Below are 14,668 nucleotides of genomic sequence, written 5' to 3' on the forward strand. Positions count from 1 at the left end.
AAAAATACAGATTTTATTGTTTAGTCAGTCCTTTCCTATCCTATCTAATAATATCAATAAACATCAAGTACTTCTTCCAATTTCATGCCACTAGGCATGACTATTTGCTTCACGTGTTAGTTGCTTATTGTTCCGTAAGCCTTTTCATTTAATTTGTTATGTCAATATTTAATCGAACGAAATAATCGAATGCTCATTATACTAATTAAATATTCTGGGTAAAGCTTAACCGTCCTAATTATATGATCTCTAGTAATCTAGCAATAACGGCAAATTTCATTATGCTAGAGTACTCCATGATTTGGGGATATTGAATTTATTATCATTATAGGTCCCTCGAAAAGGGTTGGTGATTAGACCCTTCCTCAATTGTCCTAAGGGCCTCGTCAAATGGGAGGTGTTGAGTAGTGGTGTCCTCGTGTGTATATTTCGTACAACAGTTCTTAGTTGAAGCTAGGCTATTTATTAACTCGATTTGCCTTCGACTTCACCTTTGGAATTCCTTTTTTTTTTAATATAATTAACAAGAAACGATTCTGTGAAAATTTTGTATTGGTATTTTGTTTTGTCACGTCAATATTAAATTTTTTTCTTCCGTTTTCTTCCCAGGTATAGTTAACGGCAAATCAGGCTGTTGTATGTAAGTTCTTACACAGTATCAGTAAGTATCTCAGCTGTTGTCTGTAAAATCAAAGCACAAAGTGGATTAAACCTTACTTATGTGTTCACTAAAATAACATAACAAGGCAGGAGAGTTGTTCCTTTATTATCTTCAAGCTATATCTGAACTTTGTACAATACAAATACAGCATAATTTTCGTGCAACTCCAGGTAAATCTTCTGAAAATGGAGTATCTCAATCAATCTAAAAGCGTATTCAGCTTGCATCAGGTTCCTGGATAAATGTAACCCCGCCGCATACATATTCGATGGTCTTAAACAGGTCGTGAAAAATGAAAATTCTGCTTTCGTTGTCGTATTACTAAAATACTTTAACTATGTATTAAATACTGCACTAATGATAAATTTGTTGTGTATAATTTTACTCAATATTTTATAATATTGAGTAAAATTATAATGATTTCACTAAGATTTAAAGTAGAAATAGTTTTAATGATGGTCGTTGAACGTTTACTGAAAGAGAAATTGGGGTACACAATATCCCGGCTCCACTCAAGGTCGAAATATGTTTTATATAAGTTTTAAAGTCTCAAACAAGTATTCATTTACATTATTTTTTTTTTTACAAAAATGGAATATTTACTAAAAAGTATTATGGTTTTACGTGAGCTATCCACAAAATCCACGGCTACAAAGCCGCGGGCAGACAGCCGCATAGTTTGATATATGGCGCCTTTAAACTATTGACACCCCGAGGGGGTGTATATCTGTAGCTTCCTGAACAAAGGCCCTTTACTTCACGCCTACATGAGTTATTTTAATAACCAGTAGTTTGGCGAGGCCATTATGAAGCCGTAGGTTGACGTCCCCTGATTTATAGTTTTCGAGTTATGAGGCCCCTTCGAGAGTACAGGTTTATTAGTGTTGAAAAAATATGTGTGCCGTGTGGTTTCCGGCACTTTAGAATAGAACCACTCCGTATCTTTCGTGCATGTCGTAAAAGGCGACTAAGGGATAAGCCTATGAACTTAGGGTTCCTCATTTAAGCGATGGGCTGGCAACCTGTCACGGTTTGAATCTCAATTCCATCATAAAGCCATACAGATGAACGAAAGCTTTCAGTCTTTTCAAGACTGTTAGCTCTGTCTTCCCCGCAAAGGATAAGACATGACTATGTGTATGTATGTATGTAAACAATATTTATACACTTTTCGCCAGTATAAAACAAATAAAATAAATGTTTGTATTTTAGGTAAGTAAAATCACGAGAATTTAAATATTTTCAATTTATTTAGAATAAAGGTACCTACAACTTTAGCTATAACATTAAAAGACACAACTTTAAATAACAATTCTTACAGAATTTTCTCACACAAAAACTATGCTGTGTTTACCACAAATTTAAATGCCTTCAAAATTTGTGATACTAGTTGAATCTCAATTAGAAAGTTAATCAATAAAGCTGAACTTGGCCTTACAGTCTTTTGTAGACTATTAACTGTTGTATATGTTTGAATTGAATGGTAATTAAAAAAAAAAACAAAATGGAAAAATGTGACATGGAAATTAATGCCGTGTGGCCGTGATCACTCCATCTCTTTCCCATGGATGTCGTAAAAGGCGACTAAGGGATAGGCTTACAAACTTGGGATTCTTTTTAGGCGATGGACTAGCAACCAGTCGGTATTTGAATCTCAATTCTATCATGAAGCCAAAGCTGAACGTGGCCATTTAGTCTTTTCAAGACTGTTGATTTTGTCTACCCCGTAAGGGACATAAACGTGACCATATATATGTATGTATGTATGGAAATAAGTATAAGTGTCTTTCAGTGGGTGACAGAGAACAATATTAACCAAGTGAATCTCGACTAATATAAAAAATATATGCACAGCTTATCTAAAAATAAAAAAAGCCTTTTTCATAATTTTATCGAGTATTCAGCGATCGGCATACTTCTAAAGTAATATGGCGCTGCGCCGCCATTCCTCTCATAATTAAAACGTTTTCCAATCTGACTTTTTGTGGAACTTTTCAAGCCAAGGTTTCGTGTTACAGGGAAAAATATTTCTAACTGAATAAAATTTTGTATCGTCTGTGCCAAAAAAAAAACTCAACAAAAGGATAGGCCTTTGTGAAGTTTTCCGTAGACTTCTTTCATTGGCCAATTATGCAAGATTAAATTTTCCAGGTCAAAAATGTTTCTTTTTCTTCATTTTTAATGTAACCATTGCGCATTTCTGGTTACACCCTCAACTTAAAAGCTCAACGTCTCTCGAGTCAGTATCGAATGTTGCAGAGCATATATTCAGGATTCTCGTCACTTTAGAATAAAACCACTCCATCTCTTTCCCATTGATACCGTAAAGCGACTAAGCAAATAGTCACATTAGTCTAGTGCCAGCTTTCATACTAATCTCTAAGTGAATACGAGGCACACTTGGTGTAGGTATGCAAGCTGCTTCTCTTCCCTTGCAAATTATAAAAGTCAATGAAAAAAGGCTAGTAAACTTGGGACTTTTGTGCAATGGGCTAGCAACCTGTCACTTTTTGAATCACAATACTATCATTTAGCATTACATTTGATCGTGAGCCTTTTCGAGACTGTAGCTCGGTCTACCCGGTAAGGGATAAAGACGTGATTATTTGTTTGTATATTCAAACATTCTCTGCGAAGCTAAAAGGCATAGAAATTTGGTACGTTTGTATTCAATACAAATAGCGATCGTTAATGAAAATGGCTATAGCTGTTCGGAGCGGGCCTGAAATAGTTTGGTACGGCACCAACCCGGGCTATATACTAAACGTTTTTGTGCCATATCATTGGCTCTGGTAATCACCTTACCCGATTAATTGTAATAAAATTAATGGAGGACGGAAATTTCTATCGTGAAAGTGTTTTGGCGTAATTTAAACTCATTAATTTACAATTCAATTAAAATGCAATTAGACGTTTACTTACTAGTAGATATATGTAATAAAACAAACAAAAATACAAATCTTTGTTCTATATAAGTACGGATTAATAATTATTTGCTGTCAACTATAACTATGTGCTCTAAGGATTCACTGCCATGAGAATTTCGGGATATAAAGTATTTTTGTTAATCCAAATTATATCCTATGTAATGCCAATTTTCGTTGAAATTTATTTTGGTGTATTTTTGTAAATTTAATAACTTTAACCTTCGTAGTTCCAATAACATTCAAACGGAGTTGCGGGCAACAGCTAGTTTATTGTATAAATATTATCGTATAATAAGTAAATGTATTCTATTAAAATAACTCATAATAATTATGTCCATTTATAAGGACAGCATCCTCTTCATAATATTGCGAAACATAGATATATTTGAATAAAAATACAGAAATGGACTAAAAATATGCAGATTACATGTCAAAACGAAAAGGGGTGCATTGACATAATAAAACGATTTATTTGACGCGGGCATAAGCTCCAGAGAACACCTCACAAAAACGATTTTCTTCCTTCTACTTCATAAAAAAACAGAATCCTATCCCAATGGGTTCGCCATAATAGTATTTTGCATAACACTGACATAAATTATTGCCATTTGCCTATTATTAAAACGATTTTTTAATAATATAGTTGAGAAGCAATATTTTATCGTAAAGTTTAATTTCTTCATTCAATCTCAATCATCTTTTCATTTAAACAAAACGACAAGTACGTCTTATAGGAAGACGCGGGAGATGGTAGATCCATAGATTGGTTTAGCATAGCCCTCATCATCTAAATATATAAAAGAGATTATTTAATGACTGACTGATTGACATATGAATGTACAGCCCAAACGGCTGTGTAAAGAGACTTGTAACCTGGCATATAGGTTCCTTATGTAGTCTAGGAGTGCACTGAGACAATACTTTAAACATAAATCAACGGGATTCTTAGCAACGTGCAAACAGAGCCGCCGGCGTACTCTATATTTGAAATATTATTTAGAGTCTTATTATTATAGCCTATCTATCTGATCGTACCCAATCACCAGTTTGAAATAAAACATAATCTGTTTTTTATACGTTTAAAAAAAAAACTAACCAGATTTACTTGGAACAAGTCAAATACCAAATTAGAGGTAACGACCGAAGTTGCGCACCTGAGACTGAGGATCGGATACAACCACACTGTGCGCAACATTGGTTGTATAAAGTTATAATAACGGTTGAATCGATACTTAGCTACGATATGAAATATGAGACAACTAAATTGTAGACAAAGATAAATTTAAGTACACTCTTGTTTTGTCAAATTATACAATTCTATAAAAACTATTTAAGTAGGCCGTGTGCTTCCCGGCACCAAAACAAAAAAGAATAGGACCACTCCATCTGTTTCCCATGGATGTCGTAAAAGGCGACTAAGGGATAGGCTTACAAACATGGGATTCTTTTTTAAATTATGGGCTAGCAACCTGTCACTATTTGAATCTTAATTCTATCATTAAGCCAAATAGCTGAACGTGGCCGTTAAGTCTTTTCAAGACTGTTGGCTCTATCTACCCCGCAAGGGATATAGACGTGACGTGACGTGACGTATGTATGTATGTACTATTTAAGTCCTTGCCTGACTAGCAACGTAAATTAATACTTGGCAAAGAATGTTTTTGTTTAAGACTGAAATACCTACATGAATTTGGTGCTGGTTTGGTAGCGTAAATACATATACATATTGTGTGTTTCTCTCCTAGCCTTGATTGTAAAAGTTAATCATGGGAATGGTTTATAAACTTAGGATTTACAGTCGTAATGAGCTTAGGTACAGCTTATCTGTAAAATTCAATTTCATTATTCTTCCAATTATACGTTCAAGACTCGAAGGCAAACCAGCACGAAATTCATGCATTTCGGTCTAAAACAAAAACATGAGATACATTTAGAAGTTCTAAATCTAAACAGTTTTCGTTTGGAACATCGTAAAGTAAATAGAAAAAAAAAGACAGTGATTTCTGATTGCGAAAAACGCTCGAGAGCACCTAACGACATAAACCGTGGAACTGAGGCTGCGGGTACAGTCGACATCGACTCTGCACATTTAACTGATAGAAAGCCACGAGAACAGCGGATACATGTAAGTTAAAAGATCACTCGAATGCCACGTTTAGATAGATGACTTAGTGATAGAATTAAAATTACAAATATCACGATTTGTAACTATGCCGTGTGGTTTCCGGCACCATTAGAAAAGAAAGAATAGGGCCAATCCATCTCTTTTCCATGGATGTCGCACTAACTAAGAGATAGGCTTATAAACTTGGAATTCTTCTTTTTAGGCGACAGACTAGCAACCTGTCACTATTCGAATCTCAATTCTATAATTAAGCTAAACGTGGCCTATCATTTTTTTAAGACTGTTCGCTCTGTCTATCCCGCAAGAGATATGGACATGATTATATGTATGTATGTATGTAAACCTTCACAGTAAGGAAATTTATACACAAGATAGATTTATTTGTTATTGATTTTATTTAATACAAACAAAAGTAAACATTTAAAAAATACATTCATATAAGCATCATCATACCATACATACCCCTTGCGGGGTAGACAGAGCCCAAATTTAAAAAATGATATAGGTTAAACTCATTTGACGAAGACTCCCAATTTTCAGTTAAATTGGAGTATTTCAATCAAGTCATGTGTCTATTAGCTCTTTTTACTCAACAAATAAAAGTGTGTGTGTGTGTGTGTGTGAAATACCTCGTACAATAGTTGCATCCACTCATATCCGCATGTTTTCTAGCCCCACCTTATGGCTCTGCCAGTGCGATATGCCCGGCCGCACCAGGTATTACCCCTTTTATTACATCCAATTTTATTTTATGTCCCCCTCATATTCCTATTGATCGCTCCGATAGATCTTTTTAGTGCATTAAAATCTTTATTTGAATCGGAATGACATTTTAACGGGCTTGGCGAATGTGTTCACATTATCATAGTAATATTAGATGGTTTAGATATTGCGAAATTTGTTGCAAAGGATTAGCTTTTAGCCTGCTCTCACTAAAATGAAAGGGATATCTTGCAATTAAATAATGACTGCTATTGCTTTGAAGAAATTTAAATTTATGGTGATTTTGAGAACATGAAATGCAGCAGGCCGCCTTTACTCGTACATTCACCTCTGGTAGAAGCCTATAGCATACTATAAATGAACAAATTTCTCGAATTTAGGTAGATAGGGCAGGCTGAAGGAATCCGGCTTTGATATCAGGAAAAATGATACAGCAGACCGGACAAAATGGAAAGAGAAATATCGAGACCCTAGACTCCAAAGCATAGTGGCAGAAGGTGCACCGTTGAAACAATTGCAATTGTTTTAGGAAAATATAAATGACAGTAACAAATTATTCCAAGCAAAGGATTAGCCTAAGGGGTAAGGAGATACCAAAAAGTATTACCTAACATCTTCAGAGGATTTATATTACACGAGTTATATTTTTTTTTAATTCCTTCTACTGATAAAACTAATAAAGATCTAACTTGTAAATAAGCTTTAGAAATAAAAAAATAATCTTGAAAAGGCGTAGTTAAAAACAAAGCAAGGGTGACTAAATAAAGGACAGTAACCTACGCTCAACGAAGATAACGCTTTTGAAGAACCTTCGTCGGCTTGACTAACTTAACCATAGCAGTTTGAATAATATAAAACAATAGAATTGCCAAATATATAGCCTTCTTCGTCCTGGCGTTAATTCGGGTTAAATCTTCACATTTCTAGTGAGAACGTGCCTTTGATCCTGGACTAGTTTTAAAAAGAAGCGTTTCCCGTGTAACCTTCACCTATGCAGGGGAACCTTACCTATATTAGATTTTTGGAAAGGTACACTACATGAATATTTCTATTTCTTTAGTCATCTTTTACGACATCGGTACAAGCCATATTGCATTTGAAAAAGAAATCATGGGTAGACGCGTTGAATCACACACAGTTGTAAGGCTGACAAGTAATATTAAAAATAGAAATGCAAAATAAAAACTTTATGACGACTTATAGTGGTGGTTACCTCATTTACCGGTAATTACCTCTTCTATAGTCTTATAATATTCCTAATTCTACGAACCCAACCCTATCTAACAATAACAACACCTTAACACGCTTGTGATAAATCCTTGAAGTGTGGTACAGAAAACTCTTAATTAACCGGTGTAATTAGCAGTTTGGAACAAGCAACAATAGTAATAAAGGCTTGTTTATGACAATTTTAAAGCAAGCATATAATTGTTGTGTATATGTAAAAAGCCGTTGGCAGAGGCTTAGTTTAAAGGAAATCTTTATAACATGTTAAGTGCGAGTTGACTCGTTCAGGAAGGGTGCCGTATCATCTTTATCTATATATGAAAGCGAAATATACTTACTCATCACGAAATCTCAAAAACAAAAAAGATCAAATGGCAAGAAGGTAGGAGACGTTCGCTTAAAAAGCATATTTGGAAATGGGAGTTGCAAGTTTGTATGATCATACGTCATTTTAATATTGGACACATGGTCAAGTAGGGTGTGTTGTAGTTTACATACATATTTCAATAAATTTTTAGTGCCGTGTGGTTCCCGGCACCAATACAAAAAAGAATAGGACCACTCCATCTCTTTCCCATGGATGTCGTAAAAGGCGACTAAGGGATAGGCTTACAAACTTGAGATTCTTTTTTTGGGCGATGGGCTGGCAACTTGTCACTGTTCGAATCTCAATTCTATCTTAAAGCCAAATAGCTGAACGTGGCCTATCAGTCCGCTCAGGACTGTTGGCTCTGTCTACCCCGCAAGGGATATGGACGTGATTATATGTATGTATGTATGTTCAATAAATTTTTGGTAACTAGTACATATAATTAGGTATTATCATGATAAACTTTTTTTTACGTAAACGAAGACACAAGCAACAACAGTCAGCAATAAATAAAAATTACGAGATTTAAAATCGCTGGTTTTTATCAACCCTACCTTTTGTTTTGACTTGGACCATACAACTTCTAGTTCCAAAACAATGGCGATCCGACAAAGTATCCGGACTCTGTTATAAACAACATGGAGTGAAAGGGTGATACAAGATAACATTCTCTGATGGCTATTTTAAGCTCAGTGATGAATATAATTTTTAGTAAGCTTTTCTTTCGTTATAAAGATTATTTGTTAAAAAGCTGTTGCCTGCGACTAATTCCGTCTTATATCTCTATATTTTTTTACTTATCATGTTATTCGAATTTTTAAGCTATGTGACTGCGTAGTTTTATGAAAAGCCGTTCAGTTGTTTTTGCATGAAAGAGTAACAAACACATCTTTTGCATTTGTAATAATAGCAGGATGGGCTACTAAAGTTTAAATTTATGTAAGTAAGGGACCCAGGGTATGACCGCAAAACTATTTTTGCGGTCATAAGGGGACCCCAGCCTCTTCTTCGGCGAGGTTAGGACGCAACCGGATTTAACGCCAGGATGATGACTTGTGCAGTTATTAGAGTTGTCCATAATTTTTTACAACGATTAAGTATAGTCAACTGCATAACAAGTTACGCTGGACGAAAATATGTCGCGGTAGTGTGACGTTTCCTATGCTGACCAATTTTTACTTCATGTATTTCCCAAACCCGTTAGTAATAGGGTAGTATAGAGAAGAAGTCCATTTTTATTCATGAAACAATGTGCTCTTGTGAACTTTCTTTAATTTAAAGAAAATCATTTACCTCATTTTCTTCCCAAACTGGGATTTGGAAATTCCAAGAAACCACGCACGTTTGTTTGTAACATATTGTAAACATTTTACTCTATAACATAATATTGCATAATATTAATTACGACGTTTTTCCGAATTTTAAATTCTCAGCATTACACAAACCAACAATTTAACTGCAACATGTAATATTGTGAATAGATAAAATAACTTAACGTAAAACAAAGAACTCCACACATACATATAGCCAGCCAGACACAAACTAAACAGATTGTAGCATTCTTTTAAATACACAAACATTCATCCTTTAAAATGTAAATTCCTTTCGAATAACTATAATTTTTGTTCCAATACTGAACGTACAGTAGTTGCGGGATAGAAAAATAGACTAACAGTGTACCTGTGTTTGTGTTTATTCAAATAGCTCTTTTATGGATCGATTCTCAGTTTCAAAGCTACCTGGGTCTACAAGAGTAAAAGCTAACATGCTGTTGAAAGATACATCATGCTGTGGGTGCACTTATGGTTATGAAAAACACAAACTGCAAACATAGGGACTCCTAGCAGCAGCATGGCGCGCGCGGTGATGTTTTTATCATAAATCTATCGATATTTCACTTTTTATTATGACGTGAAACGGGACAGCGATAGTTATAGTCGCGCTATAAAATCGGTGTCGCGCGTGCTATGCTACGGGGGCTGCTGATTCAAGCAAATGGATACCATAATCAAAAGATTAGCTTCCCTAGCTAGGCTAGTTTGCGGAGCTGAGTTAAGTCGACAATATTACTTGAAAAAACTTGACAGACCCACTCCGACCAAGGCCGTAGTAACACGTGAATAAACAGTCAGCTACCAGTCTGATACCTTTCTCAGGATCTTTTTTATTATAGTTATAACTGCTATTATCCGTAATTCTCCTACAATATAATTAAAGAGTAAATTTCAAACAAATAATATTTTTTCTCTATCGGAAACGAACTCGACTAAAATCAACACTAATACACAATATTTTTATCTGTAGACCTATACTTTGTATTTCTACAATTGGCCACAGCCTTAATCAAAAACCAGCCCGAATCTCTTCTAATTAACACACTTTTAATTTAATTAAGTGTGCAAATCCAAGTGCATGGAATGGAAATAAGTTAGTGAATGTGAGAGGGAAATCCGCCGACACCTTAAGACCTTTACACTGGCAAGCCAGGCAGAGTTAGTTAATTTTATGCTGTTCACGGATACTTTAATTTCTCGGTTGGATGATAATTTTCCAGCCCGTTCCCATGAAGAAAATCCAAGCGAAGTTTAGCTACAGCATTTAAATGCAGACATTGCGCTCATGCTATGATATTTTATTACAACTACGTTATTTGTAACCTCGGTGGCTGTAAAGCTGGCAGTATTACAAAAATAGTTTCGTTTCCCGGTATTTTAAGGAAAACAATAATAAAATAATGTGTCGTGTGTTTCCCGGCAGTAAAAGAAAAAAGAAAAGGACCGCTCCATCTCTTTCTCATGGGTGTCGTAAAAGGCGACTAAAAATAGGCTTCTAAACTTGTGGTTCTTATTTAAGGCGATTTCTCGAATCTCATTTCTACCACTAAGCCAAACAGCTGAACATGGCCTTTCAGTCTTTTCAATGCGGTTAGCGCTGTCTGCCACGTAAGGGACAAAGACGTGATAAACATATGTATGTTAATTATAAAAAAAGATATTTTTTTTCAAGTCTAAACTTTTATGTTATTTTAATTGAAGATACCATACATTGTGCTTTCGTCATTAGAATATACTTTTAACTGTGTATCCTTTTCTATTTTTTGTCTACCATGCAGATCTTGTGGCGAAGAAAACACACAAACTCATGTACAACTGCTTCCTTTTCCCCCGCGCAGTTCATAAAAGAAGGGAAAACTTAAAATTTCGATCTTGGTAATATTCTTTTAGACAACGGGCCAGAAGAACTATTTTTGTGTTATTCAATTAAACTTCAAATTTCACTTATGACTGAACTCAAATAAAGTTTGACAAAACCCTACTCCAATAAGAAATGGATGTTAAAATACCCATGTAAGAGGGAAAGTTCACCGTTGCACCCATAAATATCCAGAAGATATAACAGCATAAGACGAACGTAAGGACTTTGAAAGTAGCTACTTGTTTGTGGAAAATACTTGTAATGTTTGTTTGTCACAATTTTATTTCAGCGTTTAAGATTTATTACACACGTTAAAAGAAAAGATAAGAAAAATATAGGTGAGGGGGAGAAACTTTGACCAGTTAAAAGATAATGTCGTGTCGTATAATAGTATTATGGCTGTGAAATTGTTTGTTGTTTATTTTTCACACTCTATGGGTGGTAGCTTAACTATTTAGTGCTCAGAGAAAAGACTTCTTAGTCATTATGCAATACAATTTTTATTCTGTATTTATGGTGACCAAGGCTTGATACATACATTACAGTAAGGCCAAGCAGAAAAGGTTATTTTCTCATCATACCCTGGCCGGGATTCGAACTGAATTCGCTTATAAGCCTTTACAATTGATTACATTTTTTACCGTAATCACACGTAGTCGCTCGGTGACCATGGATCATTGTAACATTATTTGCAAAGTTCGAGATAAAACAAAGGTACATACGTTACGTGCGCGTTTAATAATAATTATTGTAGTGTTTATAAATAGTATTGTAACGCAAAAGTTTAAAATCAGTTATACCATAATCACTTAATTTGTATTTAACTTGAATTCACTTAATATACTTTTATATACTGCAAAAGTGATTTAGTGGCTAAGGAATTTCAAATTGTGTGTGACATCGTAAGTTGTAATGATACTGCAACATATACGGTACTTTTGTAATAGAAATATCGAGATTAGACTCACAATTTGTTCCAAATGTGAATAAAACCAATAACATTACTCGCTGTCAAATAAAAAAGCCACATTCAGAAGTATATCCGTGTACTAAATCAAAATGGTCCAGTTGTTATGAAGATTGGAATCGGTGTAATAACCGTAAAAATTCGCGTAAACCTCATCGAAGTCACAAAGTAACATCCAACGTACGTGAAACACCATTCGTAGTTGCTGATTTACTTCTGGGATTTCCAAAATGAATGATCCGACCCTAATCTTTTATAATACTTACGTTTGAAGTTTGTGATCCTAGAGCAAAGATTGGGGATGTTCGAAACCTTTATTTGATACCAGTTCAATATATTGGAATTTAATCAATATAAACTTTTATTCACCTATTTACAGGTTTGGTTTATCACACTAAAGAAACATGACTTATTAAAAAGTAGGTGATGAAAAAAAAATGAGAGGCTAAAATTTAAGCAAATAAACAATAAAAAGAACGAAAAAGAACTCAGAAAATATCATATTTTGAAAAACAAAAGAAGTTGTATCTTCGGTCACAAATATTTATAATAAATTCAGGGATACTTTAAGAATGAAATTTATACAGGAACACAATTTTTATTTAGTACCAATTCACCACAGAACTCTTTATTGTCAATCTCTAGATAATTAAATTGCGGATTGTGGATAAAATAACCGAGATGGAAAATTGTTGCCACAACAACGAATCAAATTGTTTCGAAAATAATGCTATTTTGTGCCCTCCGTGCGTAGTATTGACAGGTTTTAATGTTTATTTTACTCCTGGCTCAAAAAGAGGTTTACTAAGTTTGTATAGATCATTTTCATGTATACGTATTTTAGTTTTTAAATTTTATTAAATAGCTTTTATTCTACGCCTTCCCTTATCCCAGTTAACAGTTAAATCCTTAATATATTCTAAGCTATTAAATTTTCCGTTTACGAATACTACTTTCATGTCTATTCTCACTAATGTCTTGTTTTGGTTTTTTCGTCCATATAAACACTCGCCAAAACATTATCCACTAGACAAAATGATAAACAAACTTACACGAGTTAATTCGTTGCTCCTTAAACTTTATTTTTTTGCCATCCCGTTTCACATAATTGGATTCACCACTTCTACACGAACTGATGCTAGTATTATTGAACATGCTCTTACACTTTTACGGGATAAAACCCACTAACACAATATCTGGTGCAGGAAAACTTCGTTAAAAACTAGATGGCGGGCCGCGTTTTACATTTTTTTGACCAAAAATGTTTCAAATATGATCACGGTGGGCACGCAAAGCGAATGCCCATGCTGAAACTAAAATTCACAGCGAGCCCGCCTAGATGTGTTATTTTTGTTTCCGCGTGGCCCGCGTCGTGTTTATTTGATTTTAATAAAATAAAATTCGCTGAATGACTTCGTTGGCCACTCGTGAAAATATTCTGTTACTCTTTTAACGCTGATTTTTGGCAGCTGCAATTCGGTGTTCGCATTTATAGTTTTGTTTTTAGTTTGTGTTTTCTTTATAGGTAGGTATACTATAAAACTCAGCTAGGGCGTCGATGTACTAACGGTTAAGGTTAATCAATCTATCACAGTTTTTAATCCTACCGCTCTTGGGCTAACAGCATTTTTTTCTTTTTATAATTACTGTAATAGAATTATTTGGTCCCGCCATGTGATAGAAATCATACTTTTATTTTTTATCGAAAACAGTTATTACGAAGTCCATACCGCCTTACGCACCTAAAACTGAGAGCCATTTTCATTCTATAATATTTTACAAAAGTGCTTCAGAACTTTTTAGGGTCTAGATCATAACTTACAACCTTATTGAGTCGGGGTCCATGCCACATTTCATTCTTTTGGTAGGTCAAGAAAGTTTCTTAGTCTTGTTGTTTTAATGTCCTAAAGCTTTGAGATATTTTGTGAAACACTTTTGGTAATATTTAAAGTATACGATTTTATTTCGTCTTGAGATAATAAGTACCTTAAAGTTTTAATATAATATTATTGAAAGTTTTATTTTGACTGTATTATTTATTTATATATATATATACAGATTTAATCTTTAAATGTTACAAATAGATTCATTATTAATTTAGATTCTCAAATCACAACAATTATTAAATACGCTGTAAGTTATTAAGTCCCTACAGTTTCCTAAAATACAGTAATAATCGTGGCCCAATGAATTAGCGCCAATAGGGCGATCCTAAATGATAATTTAATTAAAGCGCAGTGCACTGAGCAGCCAGGCATGCCATTTTAATGCCGACGCCAGAAAGTTGGAGCAAATTAATGAGTACATAGAAGTATTTATACCAAACCTTAACCAGACTTTAAAGGCAAGAGTAAATCGGCATTATTTAACCTTGTGTCCGTCTTATACCGCATATTGCTTACTAATAGGCAGATTGACATCGAACGCACTCAAATTCCCAATAAAGAAAACAAAAATAATGAACCTACTTATT

At 34.4% G+C, this 14,668-nt stretch overlaps 1 protein-coding gene across 1 annotated transcript in view; it reads right to left on the reverse strand.

Annotated features, from left to right (window-relative positions):
• LOC106142437 (uncharacterized) overlaps positions 1-13,476 on the reverse strand; it is a 41,995-nt gene extending 28,519 nt beyond the window's left edge. The window contains exon 1 of the mRNA XM_013344186.2: positions 13,248-13,476. Coding sequence (XP_013199640.2) covers positions 13,248-13,350 — 103 coding nt within the window. The 5' untranslated portion in view covers positions 13,351-13,476. The remainder of the gene's footprint in view (positions 1-13,247) is intronic.
• Positions 13,477-14,668: the final 1,192 nt, after the last annotated feature.

This window comes from Amyelois transitella, chromosome 12, assembly GCF_032362555.1.
Source record: "Amyelois transitella isolate CPQ chromosome 12, ilAmyTran1.1, whole genome shotgun sequence".
NCBI lineage: Eukaryota > Metazoa > Arthropoda > Insecta > Lepidoptera > Pyralidae > Amyelois > Amyelois transitella.